This window comes from Marmota monax, unplaced genomic scaffold (genome assembly GCF_021218885.2).
Source record: "Marmota monax isolate L192 unplaced genomic scaffold, Marmota_monax_Labrador192_F-V1.1 WCK01_AAM20220418_F8-fsc00170, whole genome shotgun sequence".
NCBI lineage: Eukaryota > Metazoa > Chordata > Mammalia > Rodentia > Sciuridae > Marmota > Marmota monax.
This window is the reverse complement of record NW_026692395.1, coordinates 1529244-1549689: the sequence shown is the minus strand read 5'-3', so window position 1 is coordinate 1549689 and position 20446 is coordinate 1529244. Positions and strand designations below refer to the sequence as shown.

The following is a 20446-nucleotide window of genomic DNA, read 5'->3' as shown; positions in this document are numbered from 1 at the left end:
AATATATACAATAATTGACTATATAGTCTATAATTGACTATATATTTTTAAAAATATTTCTCAGTTTATTTAAAACATTTTTTTTAGTTGTAGATGGACACAATGCCTTTATTTTCTTTCTTTATTTTTATGTAGTGCTGAGGATCGAACCCAGTGCCTCACACATGTCAGGCAGGCGCTCTACCACTGAGCCCCAGCGCCAGCCCCGAATATATATATATATATATATATATATATATATATATATATATATATAGAGAGAGAGAGAGAGAGAGAGAGAGACTATATATATAGTCTATTATAGTCTATATAATAATTGTGATAACACACACACAAAAGAAGCTGGTTACAAATGGCAGAGAATGACTTTAATTTGGACAAAAAATTAAAATGTATAAACATGCATACAGAAAACTAAAAGGGTTGGGAATATAGCTCAGTGAAAGAGCAAGCACTCACAAAGTATGTTCGAGGCCCTGGGTTCCATCCCCAGCACCACAACACAATAGAACAAAAATCCCTTTAATGTTATATACCAAAATATCAACATATTACTTCTGTTCAGTAATTAGATGTGCTTCCCTTTGCTTTTGTGTATTTTTGAAATACAAGTATTCCTAAAACAAACAAACAAACAAACAAAAGGTTCTGAAGAGAGAAGCAGTTATTAAAAGCCAGGAGTTAGGAATCCAAGAAGGCAAGCCAGGTGCCCTGTAGTTAAAGTCTGAAACACAAAAGAGGTCCAGTCAGGGTGACTGGACATTGTTCTTTTCCTATGGGAATGGTATGTACTGGACTGTTTCCTCCATATTTGATTTTCTCTGTATAATTGCATTTCATGGAACTCTGTGATAGCAACTTTGGTTTTGAACTGCTTCAAAATCTATTTGCTTTGTAGTTGAATATCACACAAAACACACTAGAAATCAAATACTCCTATAAGAAAAAACTCATCTGCTCAAGTCAGTGACTGCTGTTTTTTCTGACCTCTGTTCATTTTCAATTTGCATTGCAAATTCAATATTTTTTGTTTCATGGATTTGCAAGAGGTAATTTTTTAAATTGTGGATCAGATCCAGGACCTCACACAAACTAGGCAAACACTCTACCACTAAACTACACCCTAGGCCTTTTAAATCTTTTTTTGAGACAATGTCTAAGCTTCCCAAGCTGACCTCCAGGATCTTGTGATCCTCTTGCCTCAACCTCCTAAACAGCTAGAATTATAGGTATGCACAAAAAAACTGACATTAATACATGTGATCATTGTCTCATGATTGGGTTTTAAGTCTGTGGATAGTTAGCCTTTACTTCTTTTTAAAATTTTTCAATTTTGTTCTAATTAGTTATACATGATGGTAAAATGCATTTAACACATCAAACATAAGTGGAATATAACTCCACATTCTTCTGGTTGTACATGATGTAGAGTTACACAGGTCATGTAATCTTATATGCATGATAGTTAGCCTTTACTTTTAAGTACTGCAGTACTCTGCAGAGGTTGGAAGGACGTTACCAATTTATTACTTTGCAATAAATCTAAATGAGAAATCTCACCATTCTTTGTCTTTTTTATTTTTGCCTTGCTTTCTTTGTTTTGAGAGAGGAGGTTTCACTATGTTGCCCACGTTGGCCTTGAACTCCTAGGCTCAAGCAATCCTCCTGCCTCATACTCCCCAGTAGCTGGGACTATGGGCACAGCTGGACTCCATGCCCCAATTATTTAATTTTTTTAAAGTTTTTTACTAAATTACTACATGGAGAACAGCAGAATATTACACTTAGCTGGGTATGGTGGCATACATCTGTAATCCTTGCAATTCAAGAGGCTAAGGCAGGAGTATCACAAATTTGAGGCCAGCCGGGCAACTTAGACTCTGTGTCAAAATAAAACAAAAAAAGGGCTGGGGATGTAGCTCAGTGGTAGAGTACTTTCATGGCATGTAGTGAGGCTCTAGGATCCATCCCAGCACCTCTCCAACAAAAAACAAAACAACCCCTGTCATCAGAAAGAGGCATATCACTTTCTTTGTTAACTAAATTACCTATATCTTGCTGCAACTAGGTTGTTGGGGTGGATTTTGTTTTTGGTACCAGGTAATAAACTCAGTGGCACTGAACCACTGAGCCATGTCCCCAGCCCTTTTTTTTAATTTTAAGACAGGGCCTCACTAAAGTGCTGAGGCTGGCTTTGAACTTGTGATCCTCCTGCCTCAGCCTCCCAAGCCACTGGGATACTGGTGTGCACCACTGCACCTGGCTGGAGTGCTTCTTTTGGAGTGCTCCTTAAAACAGCACAACTATTTTTTTGAGGTATTTTGATTGAACCCAGGACCTGGCACATGCTAGGCAAGTGTTCTACTACTAAGCTATACCACAACCCTGCTATATATTTTTTCATAATTTTATAGATTTTGTGGGATTAAAATGCTTTTATTAGTGTCTATAGTTATACATGATAGTGGGGTTCTTTTGAATATATTCATAAATGTATATAACATAGTTTGTTCTGTTTCAATCCCAGCATCCTTGCTGGGTTTAAATACTAATGGAGTTCTACTGGTTTTGAACTTCCTTATTCCTTCCCCTCCTCCATTCTGCTGATCTTCCTTCTTTACTCTATTGATCATTTTCCCCTATATTTTTTAATTTACCATAGATCTGTCATATTTATTCACATTTTTCTTAATTTCTACAAGCTACAAATTTAGCTCAGCCAATATAGGACCTAAGAATAAGATTATGCTTAATCCAATAATATCTCTTATTTTTCAATTTTAGTACCAGGGATTGAACCCAAGGGTGCTTAGCCACTGAGCCACATCCCCAGTCCTATTTTTTATTTTTTATTTAGAGACAGGGTCCCACTAGGTTGCTTAGGGCCTCATTAAGTTGCTGAGTCTGGCTTTGAACTTGTGATCTTCCTGCCTTGGACTCCCTGGGATCACAGGCATGCTCTGCCTTGTCCATGTTATGATTAAGTTTTTGTATGATCTTGTCTCATACAAAACCTTGTATCTTGCCTCATACAAAATCTTGTCTCCTGCATCCTTGCTGGGTTTAAATACTAATGGAGTTCTACTGGTTTTGTTGTATTCCTTAAGATTTTCAAAGTACAAAATCATGTCCTCTCAAATAGAGATAGTTTTAATTACTTCTTTTCAAATCTGGATGTCTTTGATTTATATATCTATATACTGTTTGTTTTTTTAGTTGATGGACCTTTATTTTATTTCTTTATTCATATGTGGTGTTGATGATTAAACCCAGTGCCTCACACATGATAGGCAAGTACTCTGCTGCTGAGCCACTACCCCAGCCTGTGGATGTCTTTTATTTCTTCTTCTTGCCTAATTGCCCTGGCTAGAACCTCTAGTTGAATGTTGAATAGACGTGGTGATCAGGGACCTCCTTGTGTAGTTCCTGATCTTTGGGGGAAGGTTTCAGTCTTTCATTATGGAGTGTGATGTTACTTGTGGGTTTTCTGTAGATACCCTTTATCATGTTGAGGAAGTTCTCTTCTATTTCTGGTTGTTGAGTGTGTTTATATCATGGAGGGGTTTTTGTCATGTGCTGTTTGTCCTTTATTCTATTAATATGGTGACCCAACTTTGCATTTATGGGATAAGTTCTACTTGATTATGATGGATAATCTTTTTATATGTTGCTGGATTCTATTTATTTGTAATTGTTGAGGATTTTGCACCTATATTTAAAAGAGATATCAGGCTATAGTTTTCTTGTCATGTCTTTGATTTTCTTATTTAAAAAAATATTTTTTAGTTATAGATGAATGCAATATCTTTATTTTGTTTATTTATTTTTATGTGGTGCTGAGTATCAAACCCAGTGCCTCACATGTGTGAGGCAAATGCTCTACCATTGAGCCACAGCCTCAGCCCATGTCTTTGATTTTCTTATCAGAATAATATTGGCCTCTTAAGCTCATTCTACTTTATTGTTAAGTAATAATTCATTGACTTAATATACCACACTTCATTTAATCCATTTTTTATAGTTTGTGTCTAGAGTGTCCCCCAAAGTTAAAAGCAACCAAGCTTTATTTTTTTTTCCCGGTACCAGAGATTGAACCCAGGGACACTTAACCACTGAGCCACATCCCCAGCCCTTTTAAATTTTTTTTTATTGTAGTTGGACACAATATCTTTATTTTATGTATTTATTTTTATGTGGTGCTGAGGTTTGAACCCATCACTTTGCACATGCTAGGCAAGTGCTCTGCCACTGAGCCACAGCCACAGCCACTCCCCAGCCCCTTTTTACATTTTATTTTGAGACAAGTCCCTCTGAGTTGCATAGGGCTTCACTGAGTTGCAGAGGCTGGCTTTGAACTGATGATTCTGCCTCAGCCTCCTGAGATGCTGGAATTACAGATGTGTGCCACCACACCTGGCCTAAAAGCAACCAAGCTTTTAACAGCTGGGACCATTTGAAGGTTGTGGAACCTTTATGAGGTGGGGCCTAGTGGTCACTGGGGGCCTGCCCTTGAAGGAGATATTAGGACCCTGGCCCCTTCCTCTCTGTCTTTTGCTTCCCAGCAGTCATGAAGTAAACAGTTTTCCTCCACCACATGCTCCTGCCAGGATGTGCTATGCTGCCATAGGCCCAAAACAACCAGGACAAATGACCATGGACTGAAACCTCTGAAACTGTGATCCACAATAAATCTTTCCTCCTTTTAATACCTGATTTATCTCAGGTATTTGTCACAGCAATAGAAATCTAACAGTACCCATCTCTACCCATCTATCCATCTCCTTTTCCACCCATCCATTCATCCATCCACCCATTTGCCCATTCATTCTCCCTTTCCTCCCTCTCTCCCTCTTCCTTTCTCTTCCTTCTGTAAATCATCTATCTCCAGGCTTATAATTTTTGGATCCAAGGCAAGCTGTCTTTTAAAATCAGACAGGAAACTTACTACAGTTTTTGGCAAAGCCCTTTATGTGCCAAAGCTTCCATCCTCACATTTCCATTCTTTATAGCATTTTGGGGGGGTCCCTGGGAGTTCACTCATAGGATCCAGCTGGAGAGTATTTAGAGACCAGAGTTCACAAGATTAAGGGCCTCTTTACTTCAAGAGACTCTCATACCTGTTCTTTCATCCATCATATATTCATTCAGGAATCCATCTGTACACTTCCCCTTCCTCCTTGCCTGAACCTCATCTTGTTTCAAACCTCTAAAGGTGCTCAGGCTTCTTTAGTTGACATTTTTGCTTGATGAACTCATTCAGTCCCTATTTTCAAATTATTGCCAGAGTCTAACCACCTTTTTTTTCACCTACTCTGCCACCACCTTCATGGCTCACAAGGACCACTGCGGTGGCCTCCTCCTCCTTGGCACCCCTGCTTCTGCCCTTCCCTGACAGTCTAGTTTCCATATAGTAGCCTGCAGGAGCCGGTTAAACCTGGATCAGATAAATTCCCTCTGCTCAGGACCCTCCGGTGGCTCCACTCACTCAGAATAAAAGCCAAAGTCTTCACCTTGGTCCACGAGGCCCTACCCAAACTTTCTCTCTCACTCCTCCTACTGTGCCCCTCTCTAGCTGTTCCTCACATGCACACCACATCCATTCCTGCCTCAGGGCCTTTGTACTGCCTATTCAGCTTGGTGCATTCTTCCTCTGGGTAGCTGTGTGGTTTATCCCTCAAGTCTTCAGGTCTGTGTTCAAATGTCTCTTCAGTCAGGCTTTCCTGGACAATCCCATTAAACATTGTAAATTGCTCCAGCAATGTTTATCAGCATCCCCTCTTTTCTGTGTTTTCTTTTAGTGCTGGAGAAGAAATCCAGGACCTTGTATGGGCTCAGCATTCACTCTACCACTGAACTATACTGCTAACCTCCATGTTTTCTTTTTCTCCAAAGTATTTATCGGTCTCTAGCATATCTAATATCTTAGTTATTTTTCTCTTTCTTTTTAATTAATTAACTAATAATTTCTTAGAAATCAACAGAATAATTATAATATTGATGAGATACAGTATGACATTTCAAGACATGTACACAATGTGTAATGATCAGATCAGGGCAATTGACATGCCTATTACCCCAGACGTAGATAATTTCTATATGTTGAGAACATTCAAAATCCCCTCTATTAGCTAGTTGAAAAAATTCAATTAATTGTTGCCAAACATACTGTGCTATAGAAACTTAGAAGATGGGGCTGAGATTGTGGCTTAGTGGTAGAGTGCTTGCCAAACACATGTGGGGTGCTGGGTTTGATCCTCAGCACCACATAAAAATAAATAAATAAAATAAAGTCATTGTTCCAACTACAACTAAAATAACAAAATATTTTTTAAAAACTTAGAAGTTGTTCCTCTTATATAACTGCACCTCTATACTCATTAACCATCCTTTCTCTATTCCTCCCTTCCAAACACCCTTTATTAAAAATTTTTTTAGATGTCAGTGGACCTTTATTTTATTGATTATTTATTTATTTATATGTGATGCTGAGAATCCCATCCTGTGCCCCACATATGCTAAGCAAGTGCTCTACCAAAGATCTACAGCCCCCAACATCTTTTTTAGTTTTACTGATTTTCTATCTCTCCCACTTGAATGGCAGCACCACAGGCATAGATATACTTATCCTTTTTGTTCAACACCATCTCTCTAATGCCTAAGACAGGACCCACCACACAATAGATGCTCAATATATGTGTTTTAGTTGACTAAATGAGTAAAAGGTGTGGCAGTGGTGGGGGGACCGAAACAGAAGAAACTTGACCTTATCCCATATACTCAGTCAGCGGCTGAGTCTCAATAAGGGAGAAAGTGCTAGATGCCCTGAGAGTGAGACCAGAGAAGTCTCTCCAGGAGAAGGTGCATCATCTGGGCTGGTCCTGGAAGATCTCATAGGAATTATATAGATCCGGAGGTTCAGTGAGGCCCATAGGGTGAAGGGGAAAAAAAAGTCAGAGGAATGAGGCAAGTCAGATAAGGAGGAAGAAGGATGCATCACAGACAAGTAGAAATCTGTCAGAGGTTTTGAATCCCAAGGAAAAGACCTGCATTTGGTCCTCAGAGATGTCTTAACCAGTCATGGACCTCTAAAGAGTTTAGAAAACTCATATCCTAGACAAACCCCAGGTGAAGTGGTGAGACAAAAAGAACAATGAGCTACTGTGGTGGGATTATCCATTTTTTTTTTTTTTGGCACAGCTTGAATGAAGATCATCCAGATATGTAGGTTTGGTCCCACACCTGTCTCACATGCCCTCAACAGGATGTGTGAACTGCTGAAGTCCTCAGTCCATGAAGGTCTCTGGGCCTGGGCAAGGATTTTTGGGAAGGAAGGGAGAAGGTAACATGGAGGGAAACAAAATGGCTGAGGACCAGTATCAATCACAAGGAGACATAGTTGGACACCTCAATTAGATTTCTGTCTGGGTCTCGGAAGTAGACAGACATAATAGGCCCCTTTGCTCCTGTTCTGGGAACTGGCCCCTCCTCAATGGGGACATCACAAGCCTAAAGTGGGAAGAGAAGACAAAGTTCATATGTCATAGTCAATGTGAAAAACTAAAATTCAATTCCTAATACTACCTTAGAAGCATATAGAACACCTCTGTATTTTCTCACCTCATTTTCTGCCATTCTTCATTCATTAACCCTGTTAAGTTGTATGGCCTTGGGTAGAGCAACTAATTGACCTGTATGTCAGTTTTCTCATCTGAAAATGGGAATAATAATGGTACCTAGTATGGCCAGGCATGGTGGCACAATTCTGTAATATGAGCAACTCCAGAGGCTGAGGCAGTAGGATCAAAAGTTTAAGGCCAGCCTGGGCAACTTAGCAAGACCCTGTCTCAAAATAAGAATAAACTAGCTGGATATGGTTATGCACACCTGTAATCCCAGTGGCTCAGAAGGCTGAGGCAGGAGAATCAAGAGTTCAAAACCAGCCTCATCAAAAGTGAAGCACTAAGCAACTCAGTGAGACCCTGTCTGTAAATACAAAATAGGGCTGGGTACATGGCTCAGTAGTCGACTGCCCCTGAGTTCAATCCCTGGTAGTTCCCCAAAATAAAAATAAAAGTAAAATAAAATAAAAATGACTAAAGGCATAGTTCAGTGGTAAAGTACCTACCCCTGGGTTCAATCCCAAGTACAAAAAGGAAAAAAAAAGTATCTAGTATGATCTAATAAGTAACAGAGCCAGAATTCATACCTAGGCAGTCTAGCAGTCTAGGCAAGAGTGTCTGTCTGTCTCTCTCTCTCTCTCTCTCTCTCTCTCTCTCTCTCCCTCTCCCCCTCTCTCTCAGTGCTGGGGATGGAACTCAGGGCTAGGAAAGTGTCATGCCACTGAGCCACACTCCCAGCCCTATAGCTGTTGGCTTTTACAATTACTTTCCCTTTATGCCTACATATAATGGATTTTTCATGTAGTTGGTAGAACGTTTTCTTTTTATGTAAATGTGTTTATGTAAAATAACTCAGATATACATTTAATTTTTTTAGTTGTAGATAGACCTTTACTTATTTATTTATTTACTTATTTATATGTGGTGCTGAGGATCAAACCCAGTGCCTCACACATGCTAGGCAAGTGCTCCACCACAGAGCCACAACCCCAGTCATATATATATATATATATATATATATATATATATATATATATATATATATATAAAATACTTACAAATGGTGATATGAAATTTCATTTAAAAATATTTTTTTAGTTGTAGATGGACACAATACCTTTATTTATTTGTTTATTTTTATGTGGTGCTGAGGATCGAATTCAGTGCCTCACGCATGCTAGGCAAGTGCTCTACCAATCAGCCACAACCCTAGCCCTGAAGTTTCATTTTTAAATCCATCTGGTTACATGAAACAATGATGTCAATCAAAATGAGTGGATGATTGTGTAGAAACCGGTCATGTTAGAGGTTTGAAGATCTCCCCGAGTCAAGCTTCCATTTTTATGGCATCTGCAGTGGTTTTATCAAGAAGAATGAAGTCCCACTCACCTTTAGATGCTGGATCATCTCCTCCAAAGGCACCTCTGTGATCAGACATAAGTCCAGGGAGCCTGGAACAGGATGAGCAGCTTTGGGTTCAAATTCCTTTCCCACCTCATGGAGGTTAAATTTTTGGTCTCCAAAGCACAATGCTTTTCGGTCTCCCTATTTGAGGAAGAGAAAACAACCTAAAACTAAAGTTCCAAACCCAGTGTGGTGGTGCACACCTGAAATCCCAGCCACTCAGGAGGCTGAGGCAGGAGGATCACAGGTTTGAGGCCAGATTCAGTCTTAGTGAGACTCTGCCTCAAAATAAAATATAAAAAATAAAGGACTGGAGATATAGTTCCATTATAGAGCCCTTGCCTAGCATGTGGGGGGTTCAATCCCCAGCACCAAGAAAGAAAAGGAAAAAAGAATGAAAGAAAGAGATGAGTGGGAGCTAAAGTCTGACCCCCACCCCAAGGAAGTTTTTTTTTTTTAAAGTAAATCAAGGCTAACTAAACAACATCCCCTTACACCACCTCAGTCTTAGAGGCAACTACTTCTAATATGTGTGCACATTTTATGTGTTTGTTTCTTCCTGAAATTATTTCCCTATCTCTAAACAATATGTTTATACCACCCAAAAAAACCCAAAATAGTGAGACCTGGGAAAAGGGAATGAAAAAGAAAACCATACATGGATAGCTTTCATCTCTTTCAAGTTAAATCCTTTTCAGATGCTGGCCACAGGTGAGGAGAAAGTGTTTCATCAAACCTAGAATGATAATCTCTAGAAAACACTAATCTCCAGCTGGGGTTGTGGCTCAGTGGCAGAGTGCTTACCTCGCACATGTGAGGCACTGAGTTGGATCCTCAGCACCACATAAAAGTAAACAAACAAAATAAAGATACTGTGTCCATGTATAACTAAAAAAAATATTAAAAAGGGAAAAAAAAGAAAACACTAATCTCTTCCAAGATAACTCCTTTCCAGGTGCTGGCCACTGACTCCCAACCCAAAAACTCAAATTTCTGAGTGCCCAAACTGACATGCTCACTAAATTACCCACAACCTGTATAAGCCCAGTCCCCTCCTTTGTTAATGGCTCATTTTCCACCAGGAAAGTGAGTACATTCCCATAGGTGTAGTCCCTTTCCTGAATAAAAAGCTGAAATGATCCATGAAGCTTGTCTCCGGTCCGGACTCTTTGTGCTAACACTACCCATGGCAGAAACAGCAGTTTGCCTACTCAGTATACATTCCCATCTTTTTTTTCTGTATTGGGTATTGAATCCAGAGCCTGGCATATGCTAGGAAAGAGTTGTACCACTGACCTACACCCCCAACCCTTTCTATTTTTTTTTTATTTTGAGATAGGGTCTCATGAAGTTACTGAGGGTCTCCCTAAATTGCTGAGGCTGGCCTCAAACTTGTGATCCTCCTGCCTTAGCCTCTGAGTCTCTGGGATTAGAAAAGTTTGAGCCACCACACTTGGCACCAGCCCTTCTTCTTTCTGAGACAGGATCTCATTCAGTTTCCCAGGCTGGACTCAAACTTGCAATCATCCTCCTCCTCAGCCTTCCAAGTAGCTAGGATTAAAGGCAGACTTTTCTTTTTTTAAGGAAGAGTCAGGATCTCATTCTGTTGTCCAGGCTGGCCCTGAATTCCTGGGCTCAAGTGATCCTTCTCAGGGATCCAACCTCCCAAGTTGTCCTTTTTTTTTTCTTACAACAAAATCCAAATTCTGATGGAGTTACTGTGTACTGGGCTTTAAAACTAACAAACAAAAAAACCCCCTGCATTTCCCAGCATTCTTTGCTGAAGGGGTCATCATGTAAGGGAGGCCATGTTAGAGGGACTGGGCCATGAGATGGCTGTGGGTGGGGCTTCTGAGATCCTTTCTGCCCCATTGAGCTGGCACTTTTGTGCCCATTCATTTCCTCCTTCCCAACCACTGAGTTCTGACTGCCTACTCCTGACTGCTTGTTCAATGAAAGAAAAAGAAAACTTTCTAATGTAACCCTAAATTAGTTGAGTTTTCTCCCATACACCTCCAAACACAATCCCTGATGAACTACTTTTTATTTTTATTTTTTATTTATTTATTTATTTATTTTTTTGTATCAGGGATCATACTTAGAAGCACTTAACCACTGAGATGTAGCCCCAGACCTTTTGCTTTATTTTACTTTTTATTTTTGTATTTTGAGACAGGATCTTGCTAAGTAAGTTGCTTAGGGCCTTGCCTAATATGCAGAGACTGGCTTTAAACTTGTGATCCTCCTGCTTCAGCATTCCAAGCTGCTGGGAGCACTACTATTTCTCGATTTAGTGACTTTAGATAGTTTTTATCATCTCTCTGCTATGATAAATGAGAATTTACTATCCCTCCCAACAGAATTCTATCATCATGTTTAATTCTTCTTTTGGTTCTTTATATTTTTTAAAAAAATTTTAATTGTGGATGGACACAATGTCTTTATTTTATTTATTTATTGTCATGTGGCACTGAGGATGGAACTCAATGCCTCACACATGCTAGGCAAGTGCTCTACCATGGAGCCACAACACCAGCCCTCCTTTATAATTTTTAAATAACCCAGTTGAATATTTTTGGTATTATTTTTTGTAGTGCTAAGAAATATGTTTATTTTTTGATAGACAACCCACATCACCCTGTAATCTTCTTCATGTCTCCATCCTCTCTTGTACCTCTCAGCATCTGCCATTTCTCTTCCTTTTTTATCATCATGTTTGATACCACATACATTCTACCAGAAAATGAATTTATTTCACTTTTACCATTGAATGATAATTTGTTCCAGTATGCAATTCTAAGTTGAGGGTTTTTTTTCCCCCACAGCCTTTTAAATATGTTGCTTCATTTTCTTCCCTGAATCTGGTGTTGCTGATAAGAAGTCTGATGTTATTCCGTTTTTCATTTTTTTGTCACCTTCCACTCCTGCAGCTTGTAGAATTTTTATTGGCCCTAGATGTTCTGAAATTTCACTCTAATGTGTCTTGAGTATAGGGAGTTGAGGCATTATATATACTATTGTCATCACTGGTCCTTGCAAAGCCCATGTCATTTCCTTAATGCATTTTTTCTCTATTCTCTATTCCTGTCCCTACTTTAGGCAACCATTATAAATGTATTTGGTATGCATCCTTTGATTTTCATAAGTTATTGTAAAAAGTGCATTACTGGCTGGGCACAGTGGTGCACACCTGTAATCCCAGCGGCTCAGGAGTCTGAGGCAGGAGGATTATGAGTTCAAAGCCAGCCTCAGCAGCAGTGAGGTGCTGAGCAACTCAGTGAGACCCTGTCTCTAATTAAAATACAAAATAGGGCTAGGATGTGGCTCAGTGGTCAAGTGTGCCTGAGTTCAATCCCCAGTACCTCCTCCCCGAAAAAAAGTACATTATTGTTGGGCTGGGATGTGGCTCAGTGATCAAATGCTTTGCCTGGCATATGTAAGGCCTTAGGTTCAATTCCCAATGTCACAAAATAAAAGTGTATTATTATTTTGTGTGGGTATTATAAATGGTTCCATGAGGTGAGACCTTCTTCTGTTTCTTAATTTAAAAAAAAATTTTTTAGTTATATATGGACATAATATCTCTATTTTGTTTATTTATTTTTATGTGGTGCTGAGGATCGAACCCAGGGTCTCTTACATGCGAGGCGAGCACTCTACCACTGAGCCACAACCCCAGCCCCTTCATTTATTTATTCAGCATGATTTTGTTTCTGTGTGGTACCAGCAAATAAACCCAGAGTCTTCAGTTTGCTAGTTGAGCACCATACCATGGAGCTACATCCCCAGCCCAGCATGATATATAGATATAGATGTAATTTTTGTGGTATTTAAGATTGAACCCAAGTCCTTACACATGTTAGGTGAGCCCTCTACCACTGAGCTACATTGCAAGCCCCTTTTTATCTATCTATTATTTTGAGACAGGGTCTCACTCAATTGATGAGGCTGGCCTTGAACTTGTGATCCTCCTGCCATACCCTCTTGAGGTACTGGGATAACAGAAGTGCACCACATTGCCCAGCTTCGTTTCTCTTTATAACTGTATGATATTTCATTATCTGGACATACCTCAGTTTATCCATTCATCTGCTGAAGGAACATCTTGGCAGGACACTTATGTTTTCCTTTCTCTGCATTTGCCACTTTTTAAAAAAGAGATTTCTTTATTTTTTTTTAAATTGGCCTTTACTTTGATCATTTATTTATATGTGGTGTTGAGAATTGAACCTAGTACCTCACACATGCCAGGCAAGCACTCTACCACTGAGCCACAACCTTAGTCCTACCACATTTTTAAAAAAATAATTTTTAATTGTAGATGGGCACAATACCTTTATTTTTGTTTATTTAGTATTTTTATGTGGTGCTGGGGATCAAAGCAGTGCCTCACATGTGCAAGGCAAGTGCTCTACCACTGAGCCACAACCCCAGCCCCTGCATTTACCACTTTTGAAATTTTTACAAATTCTCAGGATAGTATTCATCTCTAGAAACCTCTGTTTTCCCCTGGATTTCTCCTTCTTGGGATCTTTCTTGGTTCTGTTTAGAACAGGACTGATGGTTTTCTAAGATTCTTTCTGGAATCTTCCTCTTGGGAACCACGGTAACCTGATTTCTGTGTCTTCCTTATTCCCAACTTAATTGCTCATTTTGTTTGATTTTTAGTGCTGAGGATGGAGCTCAGGACCCTGTGAGTGCTAGGCATGAGCTCTACCACTGAGCCCCAGTTTCCTAATGGGCAGATTTTTTGAGACATTTTGTGTCTAAGAATGCTTTATTCTACACTTATCTTTGGTTAACAGTTTTGCTGGACATAGAATTCTAGGATTGAAAATTTGTCCCCAGAATCTTTAAGGAAAAAAAAATTAATAGGAGCAAATAGCCTCACATTTTTTTAAAGCTGTAGATGGACACAGTACCTTTATTTTATTTATTTAGTTTTATGTGGTGCTGAGGATCCAATCCAGTACCTCACATGTGCTAGGCAAGTGCTCCTCTAATGAGCTACAATTCCAGTCCCTTTCCCAGAATCCTGAAGGTGACCTTCCTTTATTATCTTCTGGTCTCCAGTAGGACTCAGAAAATTAGATATTTGAATGTTTCTTTTTCTTTTTAGATGAACTACTTTTTAATCTCTTAGAAAGCTCTTAGGATCTCCTTTTACAATTTGATGTTCTACAATTCTATCAAATGTATCTAAGTATTGATGTGCTGGATACTTACTTAACTCTTTGTATATAAAGACTGCAGTGTTCTCTTGTGTTCTTTTTTTCTTTTCTTCTTTCCTTTTTTATTCTTTTCTCTTTCTTTCTTTCTTTTCTTTTCTTTCTTTTTCTTTTTTTCTTTTTTTTTTGTAACAGAAGTACTTAACCACTGATCCATATCCCCAGACTTTAAATTTTTTAGTACCTTTATTTATTTATTTATTTTTAATGTGGTGCTGAGGATTGAACCCAGGGTCACGCATGTGCAAGGCGAGTGCTCTACCACTGAGCCACAACCCCAGCCCTTAATTTTTTTTTTTGAGGCAGAGTCTTGCTAAGTTGTTTAGAGCTTCCCTAAATTGCTGAGGCTGGCTTTGAACTTGCAATTCTCCTGCCTCAGCCTCCCCAGCAGCTGGGATGACAAGCATGTGCCAAGGCCAGAACATTATTTTTCCCACTTTTAAAAAATCAGTGCATTATAGTTGTACATAACTCTTGCATTATTTCCATGATAATATCCTCCCCTCTTTTTTCCTCCATTTTCTGGAAATCCCCCTATTCATTGGTCTTTTTATCTTTGCTTCAAATTTCCTGTGATTTTGTTTTTGGAGTTAAGCTAAATTTTACCCACCTTTTTGTGGTGCTGGGGATGGAACCCAGGGCCTTGCACATGCTAGGCAAGCACTCTACCTCTGAGCTATACCCCCAGCCCTTAAGTTGTATGTTAAGGTGTTATCATTAAAGTTTAATCCACCTGCAATTTGGTGTGTGGGGAAATGGTTACCTTGAAAGTGATGACCTCCATGCCCAGGATCTTGGAATAGAACATAGTGGTATCTTTGATGCTCTTCACTGTCATCACGATGTGGTCAAGTCTATGGATAAGACACCGGGAAGGGGTCTGAGAGCTGTCCCTCCTTGACTAAAAGGTAAAAAAATGTCAGGTGAAACCACATTGCCACTGAAGACTCTCATGTTTTCTGCTTTCCCCCCACCCCCTGCATTACTTCCACCCCCATTTCAAAGGGAGAATCCCAAAGGAAAATGTCAGTAGAGTCTAATGGATACATGCATGGATTCATAAGATTCTATGTGTCTGTCATGCCCATTCTTATGTGGTGATAAGGATCGAACCCAGTGCCTCACACATGCTAGGCAAGCGCTCTGCCACTGAGCCACAACCCCAGCCCTTAATTTTTTTTTTGTAGTTATAGATGGACAGCATGTCTTTATTTTATTTGTTTTATTTTGTATGTGGTGCTAAAGATGGAACCCAGTGCTTCACACACACTAGGTAAACACCTGCCACTGAGCTACAGCGCCAGCCCCTTCACTCTTTTCTTTCTCTCTTTCTCCTTCCAGATGAACATAAGTGAAAATTAAGGGAGGAGACTAAAGCCAAACCTCCCTTGTATTTCCCAAGTTGGAATCCCTCTCTTTTCCAAGAACTGACAACACACAAAACAGGTCCAACACTGAGTACAAGCCATCCATTGATAATTTTTCCTAGTCACCTCCTTATCCACTCTGCAGCTATGATCACAGAAGGCAGGTCAAGAAGGATATCTCTCAGATGAGATAAAACTTTCTGGGCATGTGTGTTTACAAAGCCAGTGGTCGGGCACAACTCCTTCCCTCTCCACTTATTTCTAGATCCTTCTCTTGCCTTGCATTCTTTAGTATTTTTTTTTTAAATTTACATTACATCTGCTGTAGGATTATAATGTGCCTATGGTCTGGCAATACAGGTAGTACAGTGTTTAAAATAATAGACTTAAGGTCTGAAATGTATCTCATTAGTAGAGCATTTGCCAAGCATGCTAGGCCCTGGTTTCAATCCCTGGTACCACACGAAAAAAGAAATAAAGAAAAATAATCCACATTTATTACCATAACTATAGTTTTATACATTGCTTTTTTCTTCCCATGCTGGGGATGGAACCTAGGAACTTGTTTATATTAAACTAGTGCTATATACCGATCTACTTCTCCAACCCCATACATGGCTTTTGAACTCCAAGCCACACTATCTTTGCGTGTTCCTCATAAGGGTCATCCTTCTACCTTTAGCTTCAGAACCTTTGTACATACTAATACCTGTCTTCCTACCTAGAATATGAGTAGGAATTTCTATCATGTTCCTGCTGTTTCCCAAATAGTTCAATATTTCTTCAATGAATGAATATCTACTATAACAATTATTTCCAGTTCTTTTTAAAAAATATTTATTTTTTTAGTTGTAGTTGGACACAATACCTTTATTTTATTTATTTTTATGTGGTGCTGAGGATAGAACCCAGGGCCTGGCATATGCTAGGTGAGTGCTCTACCACTGAGCCACAACCCTGGCCCTCCAGTTCTTTTTTTAAGTAGTTTTTTAGTCATTTCTAAACCTTTATTTATTTATCTATCTATCTATTTATATGTGGTGTTGAGAATTGAACTCAGTGCCTTGCACATGCTAGGCAAACGCTCTACCACTGAGCCACCACCCTAGCCCTATTTCCAGTTCTTGACACAAAGTTTGACTGATATATTCTATTCTATTCCATTTCATTGTCTTCCTTTCCGTTCTGTTCTATTGGATTCGATTCTGTTCCATTAAATTCTACTTGACACTATTTTATTGTTTTCCATTCCACCGTGTTTAATTCCATTCAAACCAGTACATTCGAAACAATTGATTTCACTGAGCCCCAGCTAAAACATCCTGTGTAGTTCTATTTCGTAAGTGGAGGAGGCATTAGCAAAGTTGCTGAGTTCTGCTCTCTTCATAAATACAGAGGATCCAAATGAACACAGAAGCAGCACAAGAAGTAAATGACTGACATTTGGACTCCATTGAAAATAAAGTTATATGTTCAAAAAGTCTTATTAACCCTTCAGTGTCTGTAGAATCTGTTAAGAGTGCCCCATATACTTTCCTGATATGGATAATTCATGTTTCTCTTAATTTCTGGAGTGAAAACAAAAATTGCTAATATCTCATTAATCTTTTCAAAGAACCAAACTTCTTTTTTGAAATCTTTTCAGTTGTACATGGACACAATATTTTTGTATATTAATTTATTTTAATGCAGTGCTGAGGATTGAACCCAGTGCCTCACATGTGCTAGGCAAGTGTTCTGTCTCTGAGCTACAGCCCCAGGCCTAGAGCTTAATTTTATAAAAAGATGATGAGGACTGAGGGTATAGCTCAGTAGAAAGTTTGCCTAGCATGTGTCAGACCCTGGGTTCTCTCCTCAGAACCAAAAACATAACCAAAACAAAGGAATAAATGAAAAAAACGGAAAATCCAGACAGAGTGATCATATAAGGTTTACTGTGTGCTGACCCCTGTTTTAAGCACTTATCAAAAAGAATATGAGGGGCTGGGGTTGTGGCTCAGTGGTAGAGCACTTGCCTAGAATGTGTGAGGCACTGGGTTCGATTCTCAGCACCACATATACGTAAATAAATGAAATAAAGGCCTATCAGCAACTAAAAAAAGTATTAAAAAAAGAATATGGGGATCTGGGGCTGTGGCTCAGTGGTAGATCACTCACCTAGCATGGGTGAGACTCTGAGTTCAATCCTCAGCACCACATAAAGATAAATATATAAAGGTATTTTCTCCATTTACAACTAAAATATATTAAAAAATATATTTTTTTTTAAAAAAGAATATGGACCAGGACTGGTAGCACACACTTCTAAATCCAGCCAACTCAAGAGGATGAGGCAGGAGGATGGCAAATTTGAGGCTATCCTTAGCAATTTAGCAAGACCCTCTCTCAAAATAAAAAGGACTGGGAATGTAGCTCAGTACCAATACCCCTGGGCTCAATTACAAATACAAAAAAAAAAAAAAAAAAAAAAAAAGAAAGAAAGAAAAGAAAAGAAAAACTATACAGAGGAGCAGAGATGCAGCTCTGTGGTAGAGCACTTGTGTAATATGTGTTAATATGTGTGAGACCCTGAGTTCCATCCATAGTACTTAAAAAAAATTTGGGAATGGGGATGTGGCTCAGTGACAAAGCACTTGTGTTACATGTGTGAGGTTCTGGATTAAATTCCCAGTACTGAAAATGAAGAAAGAAATCTAGAAGCCGTTTTCCTTCTCACTACAGCTCTATAAATAGATATAGTCAAAGTGTCCAGAATACAGTATTCCCCTTCCTTTAGCCTTCTCCACAGAAAAGGATTTTTCTCTTCCTTGAAGTCTTTTTCAATGCCCCCTTTAGGCTATCAGAGGTCTCGGAATCTTCTAGCAAACCTCAAGGTCATTGCTTTGTTCCCTGGCCCTTCCTGATAGGGCTCTATCATGACAGATTCAGGGACACACTCCATGAGTCACCTTTGGGTCTCTGTACCTGTCCTTGACACTAACCTGGCTCCCCCTGAACCATCCAGGCAGAGCAGCCAGACCTCTGCCTGTTTGTCTTGCAGACATGTCACTTGAATCCTCTGTGGGTTTGAGCAGGGCCTTTCCATGGTCCTCTGCTGCCCTCTGCTTGTCTTTGAAAAAGGAAGCAAGAGAGAAGCATAGGGAAATGGAGGACGGCACAACAGGGGAGCCCACAGAGAAGAAGAGAAGCAGATTAGCAGCCCCAGGCTGGGAGAGCCCCAGCCTGCCTGGGTGTCTACAGCCATGCCCTAGGACCCCAGGGCCCGCCATATTCACCTGATTTTCTGAAGTCCTGCTCGACATCCTGACTGGCAGCCTGGAGAGCAGACAGCGCAGCATGGCAGGGTAGGTGTTCCTGCCCTAGCACCTCCAAGACAACCCGCTGGCTTAGTGCCCAGAGATCAAGGGGCAAGAATGGGAGGGCGCAGACTGAAGACTGACTGTTGGTTGGGACAGAAGTAGGTGGTGCATGTACAAAGACTCTGACATAAAACTTAGGGTCTTGAGAGGTTGAGGATGTAGCTCAGTGGTAGAACATGGGCTTCATGAGGCCCTGGGTTCCATCCCCACCACTGGAAAAACAAACCAAGAAACTTTAAAGCCTTGAAAGTAAAACCCAGGTGTATGTGTAAGGGGTTCCTTCTCAATAACACAGAAAAACCACTCATCCAAAAGTGATGAGGGAGCCAGGCAGGGGGTGCACACCTGTAATCCCAGAGACTCAGGAGGCTGAGACAGGAGGATCTCAAGTTCAAAGGCCCGCCTCAGCAACTTAGTGAGGTCCTCAGCAACTTAGCGAGAACGTCTCTCAAAATGAAAATTTAAAAAGGCTGTGGATGTGGCTCAGTGGTTAAGCACCCCTGGGTTTAATTTCTGTTACCAAAAAAAAAAAAAAGATTTGAGGGTTGAGGGGGCCAGTATTCCCAGCTGGGAGGCCTCTTGTCTATTTAGGGTTGCTGTCTCCAGAGAGCTATACTTCTGATCTGTATGTGAGCCAGTGTCCAGCATGTGGAGTTATGAGCTGTCTGAGTTAGGGTATGGCCACTCTATATTGGGTATGTGTCTGAATCAAGATTTCTTTTCTAGGGGCTGGGGTTGTGGCTCAGTGGTAGAGCACTTGCCTAGCACATGTGAGGCACTGGGTTTGCTTCTCAGTGCCACATAAAAATAAATTAATAAAACAAAGGTATTGTGTCCAACTACAACTAAAAAATATTTTTAAAAAGATTTCTTTTCTCTTGTTTTTGTTTTATTTTGTTTTAGACAGGTCTTATTCTATGTTGACTAGACTGGCCCTGAACTTCTGGGTTCAAGTCAGCCTCCCAAGCAGTTGGTATGACAGGCACAAGCTACCAAATCCAGCTTCTAAGTGAAGATTTCTAAGTTATTCAGAGTTCTGGGGTTGGGGATGTAGCTCAGTGGTAGAGTACTTGCCTGGCATGCTCGAGACCTTGAGTTCCATCCTAGCACTGCAAAAACAAACAAACAAACAAACAAACAAAAAGCCAGAGTTTTGTGCCCCAGAGTGTGATGTTTCTGAATTCTACTGGGGCACAAAATCTGGGGTCTTCCCCATCCACCATCCATACTCAGCCCTCACCCCACCTTCCCCCTTCACTGTTGAGAGTCAGAGAACATTCACCTGGCCCATTGCCATTCTCCTCACCCTGAGCTGAGCACTCTTGGCTCTTACAGGTTACCTGTCTGGTTCCTGGGACAGGTGAGTTTGAGATTCTTCCTCCTAGACACATCCTCCCCCCACCCAACGCAAATGTTTCACACTGTGGGTATTGTTTTTTTTCTGTTATTGGTGCATTATATGTGTACAT

General features: G+C 40.0%; 1 protein-coding gene across 1 annotated transcript; it reads right to left on the bottom strand.

Annotated features, from left to right (window-relative positions):
• Positions 1 to 346: 346 nt before the first annotated feature.
• On the bottom strand, positions 347 to 19021 carry Glod5 (glyoxalase domain containing 5). Its single transcript, XM_046442491.2, has 4 exons — positions 18894 to 19021; positions 15015 to 15152; positions 9009 to 9164; positions 347 to 7506 (listed from the first exon to the last, which is right to left on the bottom strand). The coding sequence occupies exons 1-4, from the start codon at positions 18954 to 18956 to the stop codon at positions 7381 to 7383; spliced, it is 483 nt and encodes a 160-aa protein (XP_046298447.1). The 5' UTR covers positions 18957 to 19021; the 3' UTR covers positions 347 to 7380.
• Positions 19022 to 20446: the final 1425 nt, after the last annotated feature.